We start from the raw sequence: 24,626 nt of genomic DNA, 5'->3' as shown, positions 1-24,626 counted from the left end.
CCCAAATACTGACAATCTGCAAGCTCAGACTGTCCTGGGTGTGGGAGCTGCAGGGACCCGTCTCTCCCTTCACCTCTCTAACCGTTTCTCCCTCACACTTTCTCTTTCCCATTCTCCCACCATCTCATCTCTCTCGCTGATTTGTATGCTGCACTCTCTCAGTGACTCCCCCCTCCCCACCTCTCTCCTGTTCTGTATATTAACATCTCTCCCTCCCTTTGGTTTTTGATCCATCCATTCCATCTTTTTCTCTCTCCCCCCTTTCCCCCCCTTCCCCCCTTCTTCTCCCCCCCCCCCCTTCCCCCTTTTCCCCTCCCCCTTTCCCCCCCCCCCCTTTTCCCCCCCTTCCTTCCCTCCCCCCCCCTTCCTTCCCTCCCCCCCCTTCCTTCCCTCCCCCCCCTTCCTTCCCTCCCTCCCCCTTCAATCTCCCGCCCCTTCCCTCTCCCACCCCCTCTCTCCTTCCCTTTTTTCCATCAGGTATCTATAGTTCCTTCTCCCCAAATCTATCCGTCCAATCACAGACGCTCTGACCGAGTAACACTTACGCTCTCGCCGAATGTTTGCTGTTTGTTTCCATGGAAGCGAATGAGAAAGTTGGATGAGATGTGAGGTTAGTAACACACGGACTATCACACTGAAACTCTGCGGCACGGGTGACCAGACAGACAGAAGCAAACACATTGCCTGCCAGTGTCCCAGTCAGCCTAAAATAAACACGCGCAAAGTGTGCACCCCCCACACATCCCTCTGTATCACGTTAATACACATGTAATGTAGAATAGCTACATATATAGTACAGATAACATACATGTATACAATGTGTCCATTTGCCAATGCTGATATTTGTCTGTGATCAATCTTGTGCTGTTTTACGGGGTAAGGGGACTTAGGGTAAGGGGACTTAGGGTAAGGGGACTTAGGGTAAGGGGACTTAGGGTAAGGGGACTTAGGGTAAGGGGACTTAGGGTAAGGGGACTTAGGGTAAGGGGACTTAGGGTAAGGGGACTTAGGGTAAGGGGTCTTAGGGTAAGGGGTCTTAGGGTAAGGGGTCTTAGGGTAAGGGGACTTAGGGTAAGGGGTCTTAGGGTAAGGGGACTTAGGGTAAAGGGACTTAGGGTAAAGGGACTTAGGGTAAGGGGTCTTAGGGTAAGGGGTTTTAGGGTAAGGGGTCTGAGGGTAAGGGGTTAAGGTTTTTAGGGTAGGAATTAGCATTAGTATTGGGGGTTAAGATTAGTGTTTTGTTAGGTTAGGGGCTTTGACGGCGAAGCGTCCGGTAGTGAGAGGTCCCAGTAGCGAGGTCCTAGACCATGACCTCATTCCCGGTCACCCTGTTATAAGGGCTCACAAAATCTTCATGTGGTCAAATATGGAGTTTAACCCTTTCACAACCAGAGAGGGCCCCCGAGACAGGGAAGGGGGTAAAAACTCATTCTGAACTGAATCTATGTTGATTTTTTTGTTTAGTAAATAGCACATTTTTCTTTTAGTTTAACTGCGTGTGAAATGTCTACCCCTGACACTTGGAAAGCTTAGAGTCCTGCGTGTCTGTCCCGCCCGGCAGTGAGAGGGTTAATGGTTGGGCGCACGGCATGCTGGGATTGTGGTTGTGTTACTAAGTATCAGCTCGATCACTCCGAAGGGGGGCAGCTGCGGATGAATCGTTATCTGCCAGCTGCTGGGGCAGGACGGGCTCAGCCGTCATTGTCCAAAGTCCTCCGGCCCCCGTGACCGAGAGAGACGGGAAGTGACAAGGTCACAAAGGTTATCGTGTAGGGGACAGCTGCAGAACGAAGAGGGCAGCGGGAGGCGGCGGAGAGCCCCAGCTGCCTGCCAATGTGGGAGTCCAACAGCACCATCTGAACAAAGAGCAAATCTATATGCCCCTACTAGCCTTAGAGGTGATGGGATACCCTGCCAGTCCTAGAGGTATTATGACCTGTGATGTCATAGGAGTGACAAGATGCACAGCCAGATAAATACCGAGTTGTACAGCCATAGAGGTAACAGGATACCCTAAACTGTACAGCCATAGAGGTAACATGATGCTCTAAACCAGGGGTGGGCAACTCCAGTCCTCAAGGGCCACCAACAGGTCAGGTTTTAAGGAAATCCCAGGTTCTCAATCAGTGGCTCAGTCAAAGACCTGTGCTGAAGCAGGGATATCCTGAAAACCTGACCTGTTGGTGGCCCTTGAGGACTGGAGTTGGCCACCCCTGCTCTAAACTGTTTGGCCATACAGGTAACAGGATGTGCAATCCTAGAGGTGCATGGGTATCCTGAGTTGTACAGCTATAAAAGGTATTAGGGTCCCTTAACTTTATAGCCATAGAGGTTTCTGCTCAGCCTTTACCACAGTCCCTGAGGTGTGCAGTCTTAGAGGTCACATGCTGTGTTTCCCCCTATAACGACGAACAGTTTGATTAACTCACGGTCTAGGGGAACATCTATAGCGCTGACCAGCTGGAAGAGGAGAAGGACGGATGCCCACGGAGATCCTTGTGATGCCATGCTGCTGATAAAGGGGGCAGGGGGCTGTCCTTTAACCTTTCTACTGCGGGAGCTGGAAGGAGAAGCGCACATCAGCATGAAACACACAGCACACTAGTGAGGTCCCCACCATTCAAACCATGCAGAGCCGGCTATACACCCCTCACAGGAGCCCATCTCTGCTCTGCACATTACAGGTACAGTGCTCTGCACATTACAGACACACAGTGCTCTGCACATTACAGACACACAGTGCTCTGCACATTACAGACACACAGTGCTCTGCACATTACAGACACACAGTGCTCTGCACATTAGACACACAGTGCTCTGCACATTACAGACACAGTGCTCTGCACATTACAGACACAGTGCTCTGCACATTACAGACACAGTGCTCTGCACATTACAGACACACAGTGCTCTGCATATTACAGACACACAGTGCTCTGCACATTACAGGTACACAGTGTGCTGCATATTACAGGTACACAGTGTGCTGCATAGTACAGGTACACAGTGTGCTGCATATTACAGGTACACAGTGTGCTGCATATTACAGGTACACAGTGTGCTGCATAGTACAGGTACACAGTGTGCTGCATATTACAGGTACACAGTGTGCTGCATAGTACAGGTACACAGTGTGCTGCATATTACAGGTACACAGTGTGCTGCATATTACAGGTACACAGTGCGCTGCATATTAGTTATGCAATTCACCTTGGAACCCCTTCTGCGCACGCACGCACGCACACACGCACGCACACACGCACGCACACACGCACGCACGCACAAACACGGCAATGCTGTTAAATTGTGCATTAAGTCTCCATTACAATATCCTAGTCCCCCTCCCTCCCCCTCCTAATTTGCACGTGTTTAGCACACACAGCCTCAGGCTCCTCACTCAATCCATCTGTGGATGCTGCCTGATAACCCATCTGGGGCAGGCGTTACCTCCCCTCCCCGCCCCTCACTGCTCAGTGGTATTGTTTCAAAGCTCGCCCCGGAAGTCCATCGGACTCGTGCCGCCGCTCCTGGCCACTGTCCTGAGGCTAAAGCCACACGCAGGGCACCATATGCTGTGACAGTCAAGCAGGGAGCAGTGGGAACATTAACCCCCTCACGAACAGATGTAGGACAGGCAAATAATGATATATTAGATTGTAAGCTCTGCAGGACAGGGACTGCTTTTCCTAATGTTTACTTTTATGTCTCTAGCACCTATTCCTCATATCTCCTATCACTATGTCATGTGTATTGCCGCAGTAAAGCGCTGTGTAAATGGATGGCGCTCTAAAAGATATTATATATATATATATATATATATATATATATATACACACATACACACACACACACACACAGAAGGGACCTGTGGCCTACCCATTCTATCCCTCTCACCACAGGGTGGCACAGTGACTGACAGTATAGTCCAGGTCTGTCACTTCAAAAGCAGGGTGACCCATTGGCAAATGTTTTGGCGCATCCATTCTGTCCCTCCACTGGGTGCCAATGTCAGCAGGTACCTATGAGTCATCCCCTCTGCCCCTCCCAGCACAGAGTGACACAGTGACACACAGAATAGAGCTATGACCTATGGATCCTGTGCTCCCAACACGTGTTGCTTCACACCTCCCCCGACCAAACTGTGCATTACAGGGTGTCACCAGATTATTACAGGGGCTGTATACATTGTGTAGCAGCTGTGTGGCGGCAGACTCCCCACCCCCCTGAATACAGGTTCTGATTGTCTGCATGCAGGTTCTGATTGTCTGCATGCTGCCCGAGAGCATGAGATGCCTCCTCCCTGTGAGAGTGTACTTTATGGACTAGCACACACCTGCTGTTAGGGCTCAGGAGCTGTCCAAGGTACCTGAAGCAGCCCACACAAGCAGCTACTGTACAGCCTGGTAACCGCTTACCAGGTACTCTGCACATTACAGACACACAGTGCTCTGCACATTACAGACACACAGTGCTCTGCACATTACAGACACACAGTGCTCTGCATATTACAGACACACAGTGCTCTGCACGTTACAGACACACAGTGCTCTGCACGTTAAAGACACACAGTGCTCTGCACGTTAAAGACACAGTGCTCTGCACATTACAGACACACAGTGCTCTGCACATTACAGACACACAGTGCTCTGCACATTACAGACACACAGTGCTCTGCACATTACAGACACACAGTGCTCTGCATGTTACAGGTACACAGTGCTCTGCACGTTACAGGCACACAGTGCTCTGGTATTACAGTTATACATTTCCCCTTGGAACCCTTTCTATACACACACACACACACACACACACACGCGGCAGCGCAATAAGTCTAAATTACAATATCATAGACCACCCCCTCCCCCCCACCCCCCCATCGCTTCTCCCCCTCTTCCCATTCAGACGCCCCAAAGAAATGCATTTTATAATACATTTCCAGGGAAGCAAATGCAGTGACATTTATGCTCTTAGTACGAATTTCCAGCCCTCCTTTTGCAACAGAGATAAGCGTATTATTATTCTAACAAGGCCCCCATTCTACAAAGCAGAGAGGTTCCGCAGCCCTGAGGCCCAATGGGTTGTAAGCGGGCCGCGGCAGGCCTCCTGCAGAACCTCGCGGAGGAAATGGCCAGAGATTTGGAAGTCTGGCTCCACATTCAGGGTCACCCAGCCGGGCCCCCCTCTGCTGCTGGGCCAGGGACAGTAGACTCAGCACTTGGTCCTCACCGGGGACGCTGACACACACAAACATGTGCTTACCTTTCCACGCGTCACTCTGCCCTGTGTTGTGGTCAATGCTTCGTTCTCTTCTTCAGGCTGCGGGAGAGAACAGAGGAGAGATGTGGGTAAACCAGCCTCACTTTCCGTCCGTACAGATAACTATGTGGGAATACTTCAAAACAGCACGTTCCCCCGAGGTCTGAGAGATCCCCACATATCAGCAGCTGGATTGCACTGCAGCGCCGCGGAGAGCAGCACTGCAGAGAGCAGCGCCGCAGAGAGCAGCGCCGCAGAAAGCAGTCTCTGTGCAGCAGAAAGCAGTCTCTGGGCAGCAGAGGGCAGTCTCTGGGCAGCAGAGGGCAGTCTCTGGGCAGCAGAGGGCAGTCTCTGGGCAGCAGAGGGCAGTCTCTGTGCAGCAGAGGGCAGTCTCTGTGCAGCAGAGGGCAGTCTCTGGGCAGCAGAGGGCAGTCTCTGTGCAGCAGAGGGCAGTCTCTGTGCAGCAGAGGGCAGTCTCTGTGCAGCAGAGGGCAGTCTCTGTGCAGCAGAGAGCAGTGCCGCGGAGAGCAATGCCACAGAGCAGTGCAGCAGAGAGCAGCGCCGCAGAGTTCAGCACCGCAGTGAGCAGCGCTGCACTGCAATTACAGCACTCTGGCACTCTAACGTAAATGTAGAAGTACCGGTACATAGATATACTCTGTATCATTGTACAGTGCAGTGAGTTCATTATCAGGAGCTGGAAGTGTATAAAAATACTCATCATTCTATAGTGGGGTATGTTCATTTTCAGGGGCTGAAAGTGTATAGAGATACTCAGAATCATTATACAGTTCAGCATGTTCATTGTCAGAGCTGGAAGTATATGGACATACTCAGCATCCTTGTACAGTACGGTACAACCATTTCATTTCATTACTAGAGGGACCTGCAACTGTCTCTCTGGGAGTTAATTTAAGTAATTAGTGTATCTCTAGTTTGTGCTGCTTATAAGGGAGATGCACAAAAAGATGTACCATTGCTATACAGAGATGTGCCATTGCTATACAGAGAGTGCCATTGCTATACAGAGAGATGTACCATTGCTATACAGAGATGTGCCATTGCTATACAGAGAGATGTACCATTGCTATACTGAGAGATGTACCATTGCTATACAGAGATGTGCCATTGCTATACAGAGAGATGTACCATTGCTATACAGAGATGTGCCATTGCTATACAGAGAGATGTACCATTGATATACAGAGAGATGTACCATTGCTATACGGAGAGATGTACCATTGCTATACGGAGAGATGTACCATTGCTATACGGAGAAATGTACCATTGCTATACGGAGAGATGTACCATTGCTATACGGAGAGATGTACCATTGCTATACGGAGAGATGTACCATTGCTATACGGAGAGATGTACCATTGCTATACGGAGAGATGTACCATTGCTATACGGAGAGATGTACCATTGCTATACGGAGAAATGTACCATTGCTATACGGAGAGATGTGCCATTGCTATACGGAGAGATGTACCATTGCTATACGGAGAGATGTACCATTGCTATACGGAGAAATGTACCATTGCTATACGGAGAGATGTACCATTGCTATACGGAGAGATGTACCATTGCTATACGGAGAGATGTACCATTGCTATACGGAGAGATGTACCATTGCTATACGGAGAGATGTACCATTGCTATACGGAGAGATGTACCATTGCTATACGGAGAGATGTACCATTGCTATACGGAGAGATGTACCATTGCTATACGGAGAGATGTACCATTGCTATACGGAGAGATGTACCATTGCTATACGGAGAGATGTACCATTGCTATACGGAGAGATGTACCATTGCTATACGGAGAGATGTACCATTGCTATACGGAGAGATGTACCATTGCTATACGGAGAGATGTACCATTGCTATACGGAGAGATGTACCATTGCTATACGGAGAGATGTACCATTGCTATACGGAGAAATGTACCATTGCTATACGGAGAGATGTGCCATTGCTATACGGAGAGATGTACCATTGCTATACGGAGAGATGTACCATTGCTATACGGAGAGATGTACCATTGCTATATGGAGAGATGTACCATTGCTATACAGAGAGATGTACCATTGCTATACGGAGATATGTGCCATTGATATACAGAGAGATGTACCATTGCTATACGGAGATATGTGCCATTGAGCGCTCCCAGGACCAGCGAGCACATGGGTCACTCACGAAGTTATTTTTACATTCTCTAGCCCCCGGTTTTCTGAGCTCACACACACGGCCTCTCCCTATTGGCTGCTCTGTGACCGGATGTCACAGTGTCTCTGCAGCCGTCTGCACAAATTACCATCAAGATGGACAGTTCCCTGCAGAAAAGCACCTGAAATTCCAGCTCCACCATATTGAAATGTGTGTGCGTGAGGGGGAGGCCGCCACTACCCCTGCCTGCACTGCACCTGTACTGTGTATATATGTCATGGTGTAGCAGTGTATGTGTGAGGGGAGGCTGACACTACTGCTGTCCATGATGTACCTGTGCTGTGTATATATGCCGTGGTGTAGGAGTGTGTGTGAGATGGGCACTGCCCCTGCCTGCTCTGGACGAGAGAGAGAAGAGAGAAGAGAGAAGAGAGAAGAGAGAAGAGAGAAGAGAGAAGAGAGAGAGTTGGGCACTGCCCCTGCCTGCTCTGGACCTGTGTATACATGTCATGCTGTTACTGTGTGTGTGTGTGTGTGTGTGTGTGTGTGTGTGTGTGTGTGTGTGTGTGTGTGTGTGTGTGTGTGTGTGTGTGTTGGGCACTGCCCCTGCCTGCTCTGGACCTGTGTATACATGTCGTGTGTGTGTGTGTGTGTGTGTGTGTGTGTGTGTGTGTGTGTGTGTGTGTGTGTGTGTGTGTGTGTGTGTGTGTGTGTGTGTGTGTGTGTGTGTGTGTGTGTGTGAGATGGGCACTGCCCCTGCCTGCTCTGGACCTGTGTATACATGTCATGCTGTTAGTGTGTGTGTGTGTGTGTGTGTGTGTGTGTGTGTGTGTGTGTGTGTGTGTGTGTGTGTGTGTGTGTGTGTGTGTGTGTGTGTGTGTGTGTGTGTGTGTGTGTGTGTGTGTGTGTGTGTGTGTTGGGCACTGCCCCTGCCTGCGCTGGACCTGTGTATACATGTCATGCTGTTACAGTATATGTGTGTGTGTGATGAGGAGGCTGGCACTGCCTACGCTATACATGTGCTTTATATAAATAGAGTGGGTATGGGGCTGGGTATTCACTGGTGGGGGGTGGGAGGAGATTTCACAGCTGTTTCCCCCCCTCCCTGTGTTGAATCCCTGTCTCTCCCTGAGCCGGTCCCTCCTCTCTCCTCCGCAGTTCTGGCATTTACACAAAGAACGAGTTTCACTTCATTGAACAATTTACATCTGTCTCCCCCGTGGGTCGGGAAATGTTCTGAGCGGCCCACGTTACGGCCAGCGATGGAATGGAATGTGCTCGGCACTTCCCTACATGTGCCACGGATCTCAGCCACGTTACACGGGCCCTGCAGGGCACCACAACCCACCTAACCCGCTCTTACTCCTTCTACCCCAGGGGTGGGCATCTCCAGTCCTCAAGGGCCACCAACAGGACAGGGTTTCAGGATATCCCTGTTTCAGCACAGGGGGCTCAATCAGTGGCTCAGACAAAGACTGAGCCACTGATTGAGCCACCAGTGCTGACAAGGGGATATCCTAAAAACCTGACCTGTTGGTGGCCCTTGAGGACGGAATTTGCCACCCCTCGCTCTAACCCGAACCTTAAAACACCCTCCGACACTGACCCTATTAGATGTCGCTGTTTTATCTTTAAATATGACAGCGGCAGAGATGTATTTAATCCAAGACATACTCAACATCATTATCTATTGCAAAACACTGTTTTCTTACAGTATATAACACTTTTACACTCTAACACACAGTTTCCCTTTTCAGAACCACATTCGTCATGAGCTAAATATTCAGCATTTAGTTTTCTATCTGTATTCCCCCCTCTCTCCCTCCCCCTCCCCCCCCCCCCATGACACTGCAACACTTCTAATTCTTTTCCCGTTTTTCTGTACACAGAAAAACACAACCCACGTCTCCACGGACTGTCACATTCCTGAATCCTACACACAGGCAGATATTTAACTGTTTTGCTTCTTAACTGTGGCACATGTAGGAAACACCTTTTTTAGAATGTAATGGTTGCAATTACCTTAATAGTAGGAAGAATGCCGATGTCCCCATCAAAATAATGTGCATTTACAGTCTCCCTGTCCCTTCTCAATTACTTTGTCCCACCCGTCTCTCTGTGTTCCCATTGCTTCTTTGACAAGTACTGTAACCTTAACACAGTGTTATTTAATCCCTTTGTTTTTTTTTTGTTAATGAATCCTATAACTATATTGTGAAATTCTGCGGAACCCCAACCCTCTTTAATAGCGCGTCTGAAATCAGATGCATTGTAAGGAACCCCGACCCTCTCCAATAGCGCGTCTGAAATCAGATGCATTGTAAGGAACCCCAACCCTCTCTAATAGCGTGTCTGAGATCAGATGCATTGTAAGGAACCCCAACCCTCTCTAATAGTGCGTCTGAGATCAGATGCATTGTAAGGAACCCCAACCCTCTCTAATAGCGCGTCTGAGATCAGATGCATTGTAAGGAACCCCAACCCTCTCTAATAGCGCGTCTGAGATCAGATGCATTGTAAGGAACCCCAACCCTCTCTAATAGCGCGTCTGAGATCAGATGCATTGTAAGGAACCCCAACCCTCTCTAATAGCGTGTCTGAGATCTGATGCATTGTAAGGAACCCCAACCCTCTCTAATAGCGCGTCTGAGATCAGATGCATTGTAAGGAACCCCAACCCTCTCTAATAGCGTGTCTGAGATCTGATGCATTGTAAGGAACCCCAACCCTCTCTAATAGCGCGTCTGAGATCAGATGCATTGTAAATTCTATATTTGGTACAATTTTCAAATGACCTAAAAAAAAATAGCAGGGAACCCTTTTTGGGGGGTTCCTTGTGGAAAAACACTGCCTTAACCTCTGGGTTTCAGATGGTCTGAGCCCAAGAACCCATAACAGGTGCACTGTGTGTTTGACGGGTGGGACGTCTCAGAGTAACATTACGGGTTTCCAAAAATTCACTTCCGTGTGCGTTGGAAAAAGACACGGTGAGAGTTCCTATGCTGAGAAATATCAACAATATTAACACCTTCCGTGCTGAAGGAAAATGCAACGCATTGCAAAGTAATTCCTTGCTGGCATCTCCAACACTGGGAAGGTTCATTGAACTGCTAGGAAACGCCTCTCCCACGTGCGTGTTATTGTTGGGAGATAGAGCGGGGCAGCTGGCTCTGTGAGCAGGGGGACAGCAGGGGACAGCAGGGGACCAGTAAATATGCAGATGAGCACAGAGCGATGGTCCTCCCCCTGCAGACGGCTCAGACTCATACATATGGATATCCAGTTTACTGGAGACCCCGGAGGGAGGATATGGATATTCTTTAGGGTTGTAGATTGTGAGCTCTATAGGGGAGGCTCTGCCTTATGCGTGCCCTTTATTTTCCTGTGTCCTAAACTGTCTGTATGTACTGTAATGCGCGGTATACATGGCAGACACTATGTATATAAATATAAAAGAATATATTAATTGCCCTAAAATGGGACATTGGATGTAAAAGAACTTACTGACTCCAATTTACCAGGGACAGATTGTGCACATGGCCATATTAAATGTGTCCAAATTGAAAATGCATATTGTGTGTGTGTGTGTGTGTGTGTGTGTGTGTGTGTATGTGTATGTGTATGTACATACACATACACACACACACACACACTACCCTAAATGTCATACTCCCAAGGCTCTGGCAGTACAAGGGTTAATACACACTCCTCCTGTGTCCCTCTGTGTCTGTCATGCGTGTCTCCTGTGTAAGGATTAGGAGGGGGTGACGGGCCCCGATGGGCAGATTAATCTGCAATTTTGTGTGCCTGTGCTCTCCACTCACATTTAAATTAGGCGACATGTACCCCACCCCCCCCAGCCCCCCTTCCTCCTCCCCCAGGGGCTCACTCCTGGTCTCCATGGCAACACAACGAAATCCCCAGGTGAGGAAACAAAACGCAAACGCAGGAACTGACCCTAACATAGGGGGGTTTGTATTCTTGTGTGTGACACACCAGGAAGGATTGTATTCTTGTGTGTGACACACCAGGGGGGTTTGTATTCTTGTGTGTGACACACCAGGGAGGTTTGTATTCTCGTGTGTGACACACCAGGAAAGCGCTGCGTGTGCAGTTTACCATCCCCTGGATCAATATAAATATAATATCTCGCCATGAATAGCATTAAAGTGACCAGGCAAACCTCTTCGTTCAACCTCCGCTGCTATGATACTGTGTTACACATGAAATAATATATATGGGATACACAACAGTTACACAAACAAGTAGTTATAACCAAACCCCAATGAGTGTTCAGTGGAGGTCAGTCTGCGAGGACATTAAAATATTTATAATACAGAGCCCCCGTGGTATATTCTTTTGGTACAATAGCGCTTTTATGTGGCTTCCTTTCAGTCTGCAGGACTGAGCTCCCATCTCATATTCTATCTGTACAATAGGGCTTTTCTTTTGCGTGTTATTGAGTTGATAGGACGGAGCCCCCGTTATATAGTCTGCCTGCACAGCTGGCTCTGCTGGGGCCCCATCCTCCTGTACCCCTGGTCCAGTTCCCTGTCAGCGTGGAACGTTCCCAATTCAGGGATTCGCTGGGCGTCGCAAGCTCTGATTCGCTGAAGCACGGGAGCCACAGCCAATCAGAGCAGCTCGTATGAAATGGTAATTGGCATCTATAGGTGTGTACGGATTTTTATGTACAACATGTACTGGTGATGTGTATGCTCTGTGTATATTGTATAGGTGCTCAACTCCAGTCCTCAAGCCCCCCTCCCCCCCAACAGGTCAGGTTTTCAGGATATCCCAGCTTCAAAGACTGAGCCTCTGATTGAGCCACCTGTGCTGAAGCAGGGACTGATTGAGCCACCTGTGCTGAAGCAGGGACTGATTGAGCCACCTGTGCTGAAGCAGGGACTGATTGAGCCACCTGTGCTGAAGCAGGGACTGATTGAGCCACCTGTGCTGAAGCAGGGACTGATTGAGCCACCTGTGCTGAAGCAGGGACTGATTTTGCCCTCCTGTGCTGAATCAGAGACTGATTGAACCACCTGTGCTGAAGCAGGGGTACCCTGCAAACTTGGCCTGTTGTGGGGGCTCGAGGACTGGAGTTGAACACGCATGCTGCAGTGCTTTTTCTCCCAATCACAATCTCGCATGCAGTGTTGCATACAGATTTTAACAAGTACAGTCACTGGCCTGCAGAGCTTACAATCTATGTTTGGTGCCTGAAACACAGAGAGATAAAGTGACCTGTCCAAGGTAACAAGGAGCTGACACCGGACCTTTAGTCACTGAGCCGCTCCTTCAGCCCATATATATTGTGTATATTTGACGTGTTCCCCTTTTTACGACTCTCGGATCCATTTTTTTAGCGTGCCGACTACCCAAGGGCTAGGCGGGGGTCAAAATATCCCAACTGCAACCTCAGGAAGATGCACAAACCCCAGCAGAGTGGAGATGACATACTCACCAAGTTATATCCTATCGCAAAGTACATGGGTCAGTTGGGCAGCTGCATATCATATATGTCTTGTACATAATGTATAACCCGGCTCATTTAATGTAACCCTGTATTTGTCACCATAACTCTGTGCCCAGGACATACTTGAACACGAGGTGAAACTCTCAATGTATTACTTCCTGGTAACACATTTTATAAATAAATAATATGCTACAGTAAGAGATCAATTATCGAACTCTTCTGGCTGGGCAAAAGTACTGTGCCAGATTAATTAAAGAAGTAGGGTTTCCAGGTGTCCAGTATTGAACTGGACTGTCCTGTATTTGGACACTGTCCAGTAAAATATTAGAGGTAATACTGGACATGTACGGTATTACCTCTCTGGACATAGAAACCTGACTGGCTTGGGGGGGGGGGTGGGGGGGAATTTCCCGAGCAGGGAGAGAGCAGGGCTGCAGGAAGGGGGCTGGGTAGCTTCCTCCATCCTGATTTGCTGCTGCTGGGAAATGCAGCCAATCAGGCAGCGGTGTCAGGAGCCTGGGGGTGCGGCCAAGGAGAGGAGGAAACAGCATGGAGCAGAGAGAGGTGAGAGGTGTGTGTCTCTCGAGTGCGTCACACCTTTCGCCATTGTGTCCAGTATTTTTGGAGAAGCCACCTGGCAACCCTATAAAATAAGAGATGCATTTCCGTGAGAAATCGGGCGCAGTTTTGTAGCCAGGAGTCTTTGCTGAACAGCCTTCTACTTTGGTTAATAGTACTTGCAACATTTGAATACTAATAATTCCATTTATAAACGGTTAGCACTGGTGGCGGGTCCCATGTGACTCCCGTTCTCTCCTCGGGGGCCTATTTTTAGCCTGACCTAGCAGTATATTCTGTAGGCGGAAAGTAAAAGCCACAATTGGGGTCACGGGCGAGCCAGCGCTCCACCCTCCTCTGTGTCCCACCCACGGGCGAGCAAGCTTTCCACCCTCCTCTGTGTCCCACCCACGGGCGAGCCAGCATTCCGCCCTCCTCTGTGTCCCACCCACGGGCGAGCCAGCGCTCCACCTTCCTCTGTGTCCCACCACGGGCGAGCAAGCGTTCCACCCTCCTCTGTGTCCCACCACGGGCGAGCAAGCGTTCCACCCTCCTCTGTGTCCCACCCACGGGCGAGCAAGCTTTCCACCCTCCTCTGTGTCCCACCCACGGGCGAGCAAGCTTTCCACCCTCCTCTGTGTCCCACCCACGGGCGAGCCAGCGTTCCGCCCTCCTCTGTCCCACCCATGGGCGAGCAAGCGTTCCACCCTCCTCTGTGTCCCACCCACGGGCGAGCCAGCGCTCCACCCTCCTCTGTGTCCCACCCACGGGCGAGCCAGCGTTCCGCCCTCCTCTGTCCCACCCATGGGCGAGCAAGCGTTCCACCCTCCTCTGTGTCCCACCCACGGGCGAGCCAGCGCTCCACCCTCCTCTGTGTCCCACCACGGGCGAGCAAACGTTCCACCCTCCTCTGTGTCCCACCCACGGGCGAGCAAGCATTCCACCCTCCTCTGTGTCCCACCCACGGGCGAGCCAGCGCTCCACCCTCCTCTGTGTCCCACCCATGGGCGAGCCAGTGCTCCGCCCTCCTCTGTGTCCCACCCATGGGCGAGCCAGCGCTCCGCCCTCCTCTGTGTCCCACCCACGGGCGAGCCAGCGCTCCACCCTCCTCTGTGTCCCACCCATGGGCGAGCCAGTGCTCCGCCCTCCTCTGTGTCCCACCCATGGGCGAGCCAGCGCTCCGCCCTCCTCTGTGTCCCACCCATGGGCGAGCCAGCGCTCCACCCTCCTCTGTGTCAGACCCACGGACGGAAAGCAGATATCAGAGATACCGTTTCATTCTGAACATCTATTGGGGATATGTATCAAAGTATAAAAAACCTCAAAAGTCCCGCAGGCTCCAACCGCGATTTAGCGCAGTGTGCGTGAAACGCGCCGGCGCGTTGTTTTACCTCTATACCACTCTGTACAACTGGATTTTATGCACTGATAAATCGGGAGGCTTTGAGATAGATAGATAGATATTAGGTTATAGCACACCTAGATATTAGGGGGGAATCACTAAGCTATGTTAAATCAGGGCAAATGTTATGTTCGAACAGATGTTATGTTGCCTCAATTAATGATTTATTCCCCAAGATTATTATATTATTATCATTTATTCATAACTTGCCAGCATACTCCGTAGCGCGGCACAATAGGGTTGTAGGATGAAAATAATGTTATACATTGTTATTGTAGGTAAGGAGGGCCCTGTCCCAAGGAGCTTACCATCTATAAGGAAGGCTAAGTGGAAACCTAAGATAGAGAGGGATAAGAAGGTGGGGTGATTCGGAGAGCTGTTTGTTATGTGAGGGAGTGTGCGGAGGTAGAGCTGTGAGAGCAGGTAATGTGTGGGGGAGTTGGGGAAGCAGTAAGTGGGAGTGTGCGGAGGTAGAGCTGTGAGAGCAGGTAATGTGTGAGGGTGTTGGTGTTGGGGAAGCAGTAAGTGGGAGTGTGCGGAGGTAGAGCTGTGAGAGCAGGTAATGTGTGCGGGAGTTGGGGAAGCAGTAAGTGGGAGTGTGCAGAGGTAGAGCTGTGAGAGCAGGTAATGTGTGAGGGAGTTGGTGTTGGGGAAGCAGTGAGTGGGAGTGTGCGGAGGTAGAGCTGTGAGAGCAGGTAATGTGTGAGCGAGTTGGGGAAGCAGTAAGTGGGAGTGTGCGGAGGTAGAGCTGTGAGAGCAGGTAATGTGTGAGCGAGTTGGGGAAGCAGTAAGTGGGAGTGTGCGGAGGTAGAGCTGTGAGAGCAGGGAATGTGTGAGGGAGTTGGTGTTGGGGAAGCAGTAAGTGGGAGTGTGCGGAGGTAGAGCTGTGAGAGCAGGTAATGTGTGAGCGAGTTGGGGAAGCAGTAAGTGGGAGTGTGCGGAGGTAGAGCTGTGAGAGCAGGTAATGTGTGAGCGAGTTGGGGAAGCAGTAAGTGGGAGTGTGCGGAGGTAGAGCTGTGAGAGCAGGTAATGTGTGAGCGAGTTGGGGAAGCAGTAAGTGGGAGTGTGCGGAGGTAGAGCTGCGAGAGCAGGTAATGTGTGAGCGAGTTGGGGAAGCAGTAAGTGGGAGTGTTTGGAGGTAGAGCTGTGAGAGCAGGTAATGTGTGAGGGAGTTGGTGTTGGGGAAGCAGTAAGTGGGAGTGTGCGGAGGTAGAGCTGCGAGAGCAGGTAATGTGTGAGGGAGATGGTATTGGGGAAGCAGTAAGTGGGAGTGTGCGGAGGTAGAGCTGTGAGAGCAGGTAATGTGTGAGGGAGTTGGTGTTGGGGAAGCAGTAAGTGGGAGTGTGCGGAGGTAGAGCTGTGAGAGCAGGTAATGTGTGAGGGAGTTGGGGAAGCAGTAAGTGGGAGTGTGCGGAGGTAGAGCTGTGAGAGCAGGTAATGTGTGAGCGAGTTGGGGAAGCAGTAAGTGGGAGTGTGCGGAGGTAGAGCTGTGAGAGCAGGTAATGTGTGAGGGAGATGGTATTGGGGAAGCAGTAAGTGGGAGTGTGCGGAGGTAGAGCTGTGAGAGCAGGTAATGTGTGAGGGAGTTGGGGAAGCAGTAAGTGGGAGTGTGCGGAGGTAGAGCTGTGAGAGCAGGTAATGTGTGAGGGAGTTGGTGTTGGGGAAGCAGTAAGTGGGAGTGTGCGGAGGTAGAGCTGTGAGAGCAGGTAATGTGTGAGGGAGTTGGGGAAGCAATAAGTGGGAGTGTGCGGAGGTAGAGCTGTGAGAGCAGGTAATGTGTGAGGGAGTTGGTGTTGGGGAAGCAGTAAGTGGGAGTGTGTGGAGGTAGAGCTGTGAGAGCAGGTAATGTGTGAGGGAGATGGTATTGGGGAAGCAGTAAGTGGGAGTGTGCGGAGGTAGAGCTGTGAGAGCAGGTAATGTGTGAGGGAGTTGGGGAAGCAGTAAGTGGGAGTGTGCGGAGGTAGAGCTGTGAGAGCAGGTAATGTGTGAATGAGTTGGTGTAGGGGAAGCAGTAAGTGGGAGTGTGTGGAGGTAGAGCTGTGAGAGCAGGTAATGTGTGAGGGAGTCGGGGAAGCAGTAAGTGGGAGTGTGCGGAGGTAGAGCTGTGAGAGCAGGTAATGTGTGAGCGAGTTGGGGAAGCAGTAAGTGGGAGTGTGCGGAGGTAGAGCTGTGAGAGCAGGTAATGTGTGAGCGAGTTGGGGAAGCAGTAAGTGGGAGTGTGCGGAGGTAGAGCTGTGAGAGCAGGTAATGTGTGAGCGAGTTGGGGAAGCAGTAAGTGGGAGTGTGCGGAGGTAGAGCTGCGAGAGCAGGTAATGTGTGAGCGAGTTGGGGAAGCAGTAAGTGGGAGTGTTTGGAGGTAGAGCTGTGAGAGCAGGTAATGTGTGGGGGAGTTGGTGTTGGGGAAGCAGTAAGTGGGAGTGTGCGGAGGTAGAGCTGCGAGAGCAGGTAATGTGTGAGGGAGATGGTATTGGGGAAGCAGTAAGTGGGAGTGTGCGGAGGTAGAGCTGTGAGAGCAGGTAATGTGTGAGGGAGTTGGTGTTGGGGAAGCAGTAAGTGGGAGTGTGCGGAGGTAGAGCTGTGAGAGCAGGTAATGTGTGAGGGAGTTGGGGAAGCAGTAAGTGGGAGTGTGCGGAGGTAGAGCTGTGAGGGCAGGTAATGTGTGAGCGAGTTGGGGAAGCAGTAAGTGGGAGTGTGCGGAGGTAGAGCTGTGAGAGCAGGTAATGTGTGAGGGAGATGGTATTGGGGAAGCAGTAAGTGGGAGTGTGCGGAGGTAGAGCTGTGAGAGCAGGTAATGTGTGAGGGAGTTGGGGAAGCAGTAAGTGGGAGTGTGCGGAGGTAGAGCTGTGAGAGCAGGTAATGTGTGAGGGAGTTGGTGTTGGGGAAGCAGTAAGTGGGAGTGTGCGGAGGTAGAGCTGTGAGAGCAGGTAATGTGTGAGGGAGTTGGGGAAGCAATAAGTGGGAGTGTGCGGAGGTAGAGCTGTGAGAGCAGGTAATGTGTGAGGGAGTTGGTGTTGGGGAAGCAGTAAGTGGGAGTGTGTGGAGGTAGAGCTGTGAGAGCAGGTAATGTGTGAGGGAGATGGTATTGGGGAAGCAGTAAGTGGGAGTGTGCGGAGGTAGAGCTGTGAGAGCAGGTAATGTGTGAGGGAGTTGGGGAAGCAGTAAGTGGGAGTGTGCGGAGGTAGAGCTGTGAGAGCAGGTAATGTGTGAATGAGTTGGTGTAGGGGAAGCAGTAAGTGGGAGTGTGTGGAGGTAGAGCTGTGAGAGCAGGTAATGTGTGAGGGAGTCGGGGAAGCAGTAAGTGGGAGTGTGCGGAGGTAGAGCTGTGAGAGCAGGTAATGTGTGGGGGAGTTGGGGAAGCAGTAAGTGGGAGTGTGCGGAGGTAGAGCTGTGAGAGCAGGTAATGTGTGAGGGAGTTGGTGTTGGGGAAGCAGTGAGTGGGAGTGTGCGGAGGTAGAGCTGTGAGAGCAGGTAATGTGTGAGGGAGTTGGCGTTGGGGAAGCAGTAAGTGGGAGTGTGCGGAGGTAGAGCTGTGAGAGCAGGTAATGTGTGAGGGAGTTGGCGTTGGGGAAGCAGTAAGTGAGAGTGTGCGGAGGTAGAGCTGTGAGAGCAGGTAATGTGTGAATGAGTTGGTGTTGGGGAAGCAGTAAGTGGGAGTGTGCGGAGGTAGAGCTGTGAGAGCAGGTAATGTGTGAATGAGTTGGTGTTGGGGAAGCAGTAAGTGGGAGTGTGCGGAGGTAGAGCTGTGAGAGCAGGGAATGTGTGAGGGAGTTGGGGAAGCAGTAAGTGGGAGTGTGCGGAGGTAGAGCTGTGAGAGCAGGTAATGTGTGAGGGATATATGCTTTAATATGCATCTGAAATACTTTACCCAATCCAATAACAGAGCCGCTGTAAACGGCAGCAAACAGCGACACCATAATAATATGCAAAAAGAACAGCTGTAATTGGTCTTCTTAGAAGAGGCGTAACATCCCGTAATCACTGCGCTACCTTCAAACAACCTGACGTTATTTGAAGACTTGACGTTACTCCCATCCAGACCCTAAAAATAGTTTTTTTTTCTCCGTTCCTCTCCCTCGGAAATCCCTTTAGTAGGGTCAGGACGGGAGTAATGCCAGGTTTAGATAGGAGTTACATAATACGGCGGGTTTGGGTTTTGCGCTTGCTAAGATTGTGTACGTCTAATTGTAAGGTGTTTGGGGTGTCATGTGGCCCTTCCTCTTAGTTTAAGCTCACCCACCCCGATTTAAATAGCAAGTCCTACACACAGGTAATAGCTGTCGTCTTGAAGTCATTCTTCACCCAGGAGTAAGGTGGAGGTAACCTTCACTGCCGCTTGGGAAGTGGAAATGTATATTTTTTGTACTTTTTAATTTCATTATTTCTTAGGTCCCTTCTGGTTTTTAACTGGTTGTGATCGCACTGTAACTGCGCTGTGACTGCGCTGACCGCACTGTGACCGTACTGTGACTGCACTAACCGCACTGTGACTGCGATGTGATTGCACTTTAACTGCACTAACCGCACTGTGACTGCGATGTGACTGCAATGTGATCGCACTGTAACTGCGCTGTGACCGCACTGTAACTGCGCTGTGACCGCACTGTGACCGCACTGTGACTGCACTAACCGCACTGTGACCGTACTGTGACCGCACTGTGACTGCACTAACTGCACTGTGACCGCACTGTGACTGCGCTAACCGCACTGTGACTGCGCTAACCGCACTGTGACCGCACTGTGACTGCGCTAACCGCACTGTGACTGCGCTAACCGCACTGTGACTGCACTATGACCACGATGTGACCACACTGTGACTGCGCTAACCGCACTGTGACCGCACTGTGACTGCGCTAACCGCACTGTGACCGCACTGTGACTGCGCTAACCGCACTGTGACCGCACTGTGACTGCGCTAACCGCACTGTGACCGCACTGTGACTGCGCTAACCGCACTGTGACTGCGCTAACCGCACTGTGACTGCACTATGACCGCGATGTGACCACACTGTGACTGCGCTAACCGCACTGTGACCGCACTGTGACTGCGCTAACCGCACTGTGACTGCGCTAACCGCACTGTGACTGCGCTAACCGCACTGTGACCGCGATGTGACTGCGCTAACCGCACTGTGACCGCACTGTGACTGCGCTAACCGCACTGTGACCGCGATGTGACCGCACTGTGACTGCGCTAACCGCACTGTGACCGCACTGTGACTGCACTAACTGCACTGTGACCGCGATGTGACTGCACTGTGACCGCGATGTGACCGCACTGTGACTGCACTAACTGCACTGTGACCGCGATGTGACCGCACTAACTGCACTGTGACCGCGATGTGACCGCACTAACTGCACTGTGACCGCGATGTGACCGCACTGTGACCGCGATGTGACCGCACTGTGACCGCACTGTGACTGCACTAACTGCACTGTGACTGCGATGTGACCGCACTGTGACCGCACTGTGACTGCACTAACTGCACTGTGACTGCGATGTGACCGCACTGTGACTGCACTAACTGCACTGTGACCGCGATGTGACCGCACTGTGACCGCACTGTGACTGCACTAACTGCACTGTGACTGCGATGTGACCGCACTGTGACTGCACTAACTGCACTGTGACTGCGATGTGACCGCACTGTGACCGCACTGTGACTGCACTAACTGCACTGTGACCGCGATGTGACCGCACTGTGACCGCACTGTGACTGCACTAACTGCACTGTGACTGCGATGTGACCGCACTGTGACTGCACTAACTGCACTGTGACTGCACTGTGACTGCACTAACTGCACTGTGACCGCGATGTGACCGCAGTGTGACCGCGATGTGACCGCACTATGACCGCGCTGTGACTGCACTAACTGCACTGTGACCGCGATGTGACCACACTGTGACCGCGCTGTAGCTCAAACACAGCACATAGGATGACAAAATGTTAACCCTTTAGGCACCACACACACACACGTTACGCATGCCATGCTATTCTCCCTGCAGTGGAGGAAATACACAGGACAGTATAACTTTGGTGGTGCAGGCACCTGCTGATAGGGTTACCGCGACGTGGTTGCAGCTTAACATGTTTTGCCCAAAAGATTGAACTAAATGACCCGTACTTTTGAGTAGAAAAAATATATATAGAAATTAATCAAATAATGTGTCCTGTTGGCCGTGCATTGGGGCTACTTTGTTTAATATGAATACCGCATGACTTAAACAACACAGCCTTATTGCCTGGCATTAACCGTAACATAGCCTTATTGCCTGGCATTAACCGTAACATAGCGTTATTGCCTGGCATTAACCGTGACATAGCGTTATTGCCTGGCATTAACCGTAACATAGCGTTATTGCCTGGCATTAACCGTAACATAGCGTTATTGCCTGGCATTAACCGTGACATAGCGTTATTGCCTGGCATTAACCGTAACATAGCGTTATTGCCTGGCATTAACCGTAACATAGCGTTATTGCCTGGCATTAACCGTAACATAGCGTTATTGCCTGGCGTTAACCGTAACATAGCGTTATTGCCTGGCATTAACCGTAACATAGCGCTATTGCCTGGCGTTAACCGTAACATAGCGTTATTGCCTGGCATTAACCGTAACATAGCGCTATTGCCTGGCATTAACCGTAACATAGCGTTATTGCCTGGCGTTAACCGTAACATAGCGTTATTGCCTGGCGTTAACCGTAACATAGCGTTATTGCCTGGCATTAACCGTAACATAGCGTTATTGCCTGGCGTTAACCGTAACATAGCGCTATTGCCTGGCATTAACCGTAACATAGCGTTATTGCCTGGCGTTAACCGTAACATAGCGCTATTGCTTGGCGTTAACCGTAACATAGCGTTATTGCCTGGCATTAACCGTAACATAGCGCTATTGCCTGGCATTAACCGTAACATAGCGTTATTGCCTGGCATTAACCGTAACATAGCGCTATTGCCTGGCGTTAACCGTAACATAGCGTTATTGCCTGGCGTTAACCGTAACATAGCGCTATTGCCTGGCATTAACCGTAACATAGCGTTATTGCCAGGCATTAACCGTAACATAGCGTTATTGCCTGGCATTAACCGTAACATAGCGTTATTGCCTGCCATTAACCGTAACATAGCGTTATTGCCTGGCGTTAACCGTAACATAGCGCTATTGCCTGGCGTTAACCGTAACATAGCGCTATTGCCTGGCATTAACCGTAACATAGCGTTATTGCCTGCCATTAACCGTAACATAGCGTTATTGCCTGGCATTAACCGTAACATAGCGTTATTGCCTGGCATTAACCGTAACATAGCGTTATTGCCTGGCATTAACCGTAACATAGCGCTATTGCTTGGCATTAACCGTAACATAGCGCTATTGCCTGGCATTAACCGTAACATAGCGCTATTGCCTGGCGTTAACCGTAACATAGCGCTATTGCCTGGCGTTAACCGTAACATAGCGTTATTGCCTGGCGTTAACCGTAAAATAGCGCTATTGCCTGGCATTAACCGTAACATAGCGTTATTGCCTGGCATTAACCGTAACATAGCGCTATTGCCTGGCATTAACCGTAACATAGCGTTATTGCCTGGCATTAACCGTAACATAGCGCTATTGCCTGGCATTAACCGTAACATAGCGCTATTGCCTGGCGTTAACCGTAACATAGCGTTATTGCCTGGCGTTAACCGTAACATAGCGCTATTGCCTGGCGTTAACCGTAACATAGCGTTATTGCCTGGCATTAACCGTAACATAGCGTTATTGCCTGGCATTAACCGTAACATAGCGCTATTGCCTGGCGTTAACCGTAACATAGCGCTATTGCCTGGCGTTAACCGTAACATAGCGCTATTGCCTGCCGTTAACCGTAACATAGCGTTATTGCCTGGCATTAACCGTAACATAGCGCTATTGCCTGGCATTAACCGTAACATAGCGCTATTGCCTGGCGTTAACCGTAACATAGCGCTATTGCCTGGCGTTAACCGTAACATAGCGCTATTGCCTGGCGTTAACCGTAACATAGCGCTATTGCCTGGCATTAACCGTAACATAGCGTTATTGCCTGCCATTAACCGTAACATAGCGCTATTGCCTGGCGTTAACCGTAACATAGCGTTATTGCCTGGCATTAACCGTAACATAGCGCTATTGCCTGGCATTAACCGTAACATAGCGTTATTGCCTGGCGTTAACCGTAACATAGCGTTATTGCCTGGCGTTAACCGTAACATAGCGTTATTGCCTGGCGTTAACGTAACATAGCGTTATTGCCTGGCGTTAACCGTAACATAGCGTTATTGCCTGGCGTTAACCGTAACATAGCGTTATTGCCTGGCATTAACCGTAACATAGCGTTATTGCCTGGCATTAACCGTAACATAGCGTTATTGCCTGGCATTAACCGTAACATAGCGTTATTGCCTGGCGTTAACCGTAACATAGCGTTATTGCCTGGCATTAACCGTAACATAGCGTTATTGCCTGGCATTAACCGTAACATAGCGTTATTGCCTGGCGTTAACCGTAACATAGCGTTATTGCCTGGCATTAACCGTAACATAGCGTTATTGCCTGGCATTAACCGTAACATAGCGTTATTGCCTGGCGTTAACCGTAACATAGCGCTATTGCCTGGCATTAACCGTAACATAGCGTTATTGCCTGGCATTAACCGTAACATAGCGCTATTGCCTGGCATTAACCGTAACATAGCGTTATTGCCTGGCATTAACCGTAACATAGCGTTATTGCCTGGCATTAACCGTAACATAGCGCTATTGCCTGGCATTAACCGTAACATAGCGCTATTGCCTGGCATTAACCGTAACATAGCGTTATTGCCTGGCGTTAACCGTAACATAGCGCTATTGCCTGGCATTAACCGTAACATAGCGTTATTGCCTGGCATTAACCGTAACATAGCGCTATTGCCTGGCATTAACCGTAACATAGCGTTATTGCCTGGCATTAACCGTAACATAGCCTTATTGCCTGGCATTAACCGTAACATAGCGTTATTGCCTGCCATTAACCGTAACATAGCGCTATTGCCTGGCGTTAACCGTAACATAGCGCTATTGCCTGGAATTAACCGTAACATAGCGTTATTGCCTGGCGTTAACCGTAACATAGCGCTATTGCCTGGCGTTAACCGTAACATAGCGTTATTGCCTGGCGTTAACCGTAACATAGCGTTATTGCCTGGCATTAACCGTAACATAGCGTTATTGCCTGGCATTAACCGTAACATAGCGTTATTGCCTGGCATTAACCGTAACATAGCGTTATTGCCTGGCATTAACCGTAACATAGCCTTATTGCCTGGCATTAACCGTAACATAGCGTTATTGCCTGGCATTAACCGTAACATAGCGTTATTGCCTGGCATTAACCGTAACATAGCGTTATTGCCTGCCATTAACCGTAACATAGCGCTATTGCTTGGCGTTAACCGTAACATAGCGTTATTGCCTGGCGTTAACCGTAACATAGCGTTATTGCCTGGCATTAACCGTAACATAGCGTTATTGCCTGGCATTAACCGTAACATAGCGTTATTGCCTGCCATTAACCGTAACATAGCGCTATTGCCTGGCGTTAACCGTAACATAGCGTTATTGCCTGGCGTTAACCGTAACATAGCGCTATTGCCTGGCATTAACCGTAACATAGCGCTATTGCCTGGCATTAACCGTAACATAGCGCTATTGCCTGGCATTTACCGTAACATAGCCTTATTGCCTGGCATTAACCG

General features: G+C 50.2%; 1 protein-coding gene across 19 annotated transcripts in view; it reads right to left on the bottom strand.

Moving 5' to 3' along the window:
* NFASC (neurofascin) overlaps positions 1-24,626 on the bottom strand; it is a 115,757-nt gene that overhangs the window by 64,617 nt on the left and 26,514 nt on the right. For 13 of the 19 annotated variants that reach the window (XM_075613723.1, XM_075613721.1, XM_075613738.1 and 10 more), the window contains exons 2-4: positions 5,260-5,316; positions 2,430-2,560; positions 546-563 (exon numbers count right to left, since the gene is read on the bottom strand). In XM_075613723.1, coding sequence (XP_075469838.1) covers positions 546-563; positions 2,430-2,508 — 97 coding nt within the window. In that variant the 5' untranslated portion in view covers positions 2,509-2,560; positions 5,260-5,316. The remainder of the gene's footprint in view (positions 1-545; positions 564-2,429; positions 2,561-5,259; positions 5,317-24,626) is intronic. The other 6 variants (XM_075613722.1, XM_075613726.1, XM_075613739.1 and 3 more) reach the window with 1 other exon arrangement.

Source organism: Ascaphus truei, chromosome 9, assembly GCF_040206685.1.
Source record: "Ascaphus truei isolate aAscTru1 chromosome 9, aAscTru1.hap1, whole genome shotgun sequence".
NCBI lineage: Eukaryota > Metazoa > Chordata > Amphibia > Anura > Ascaphidae > Ascaphus > Ascaphus truei.
This window is presented reverse-complemented; position numbering and strand designations above follow the sequence as displayed.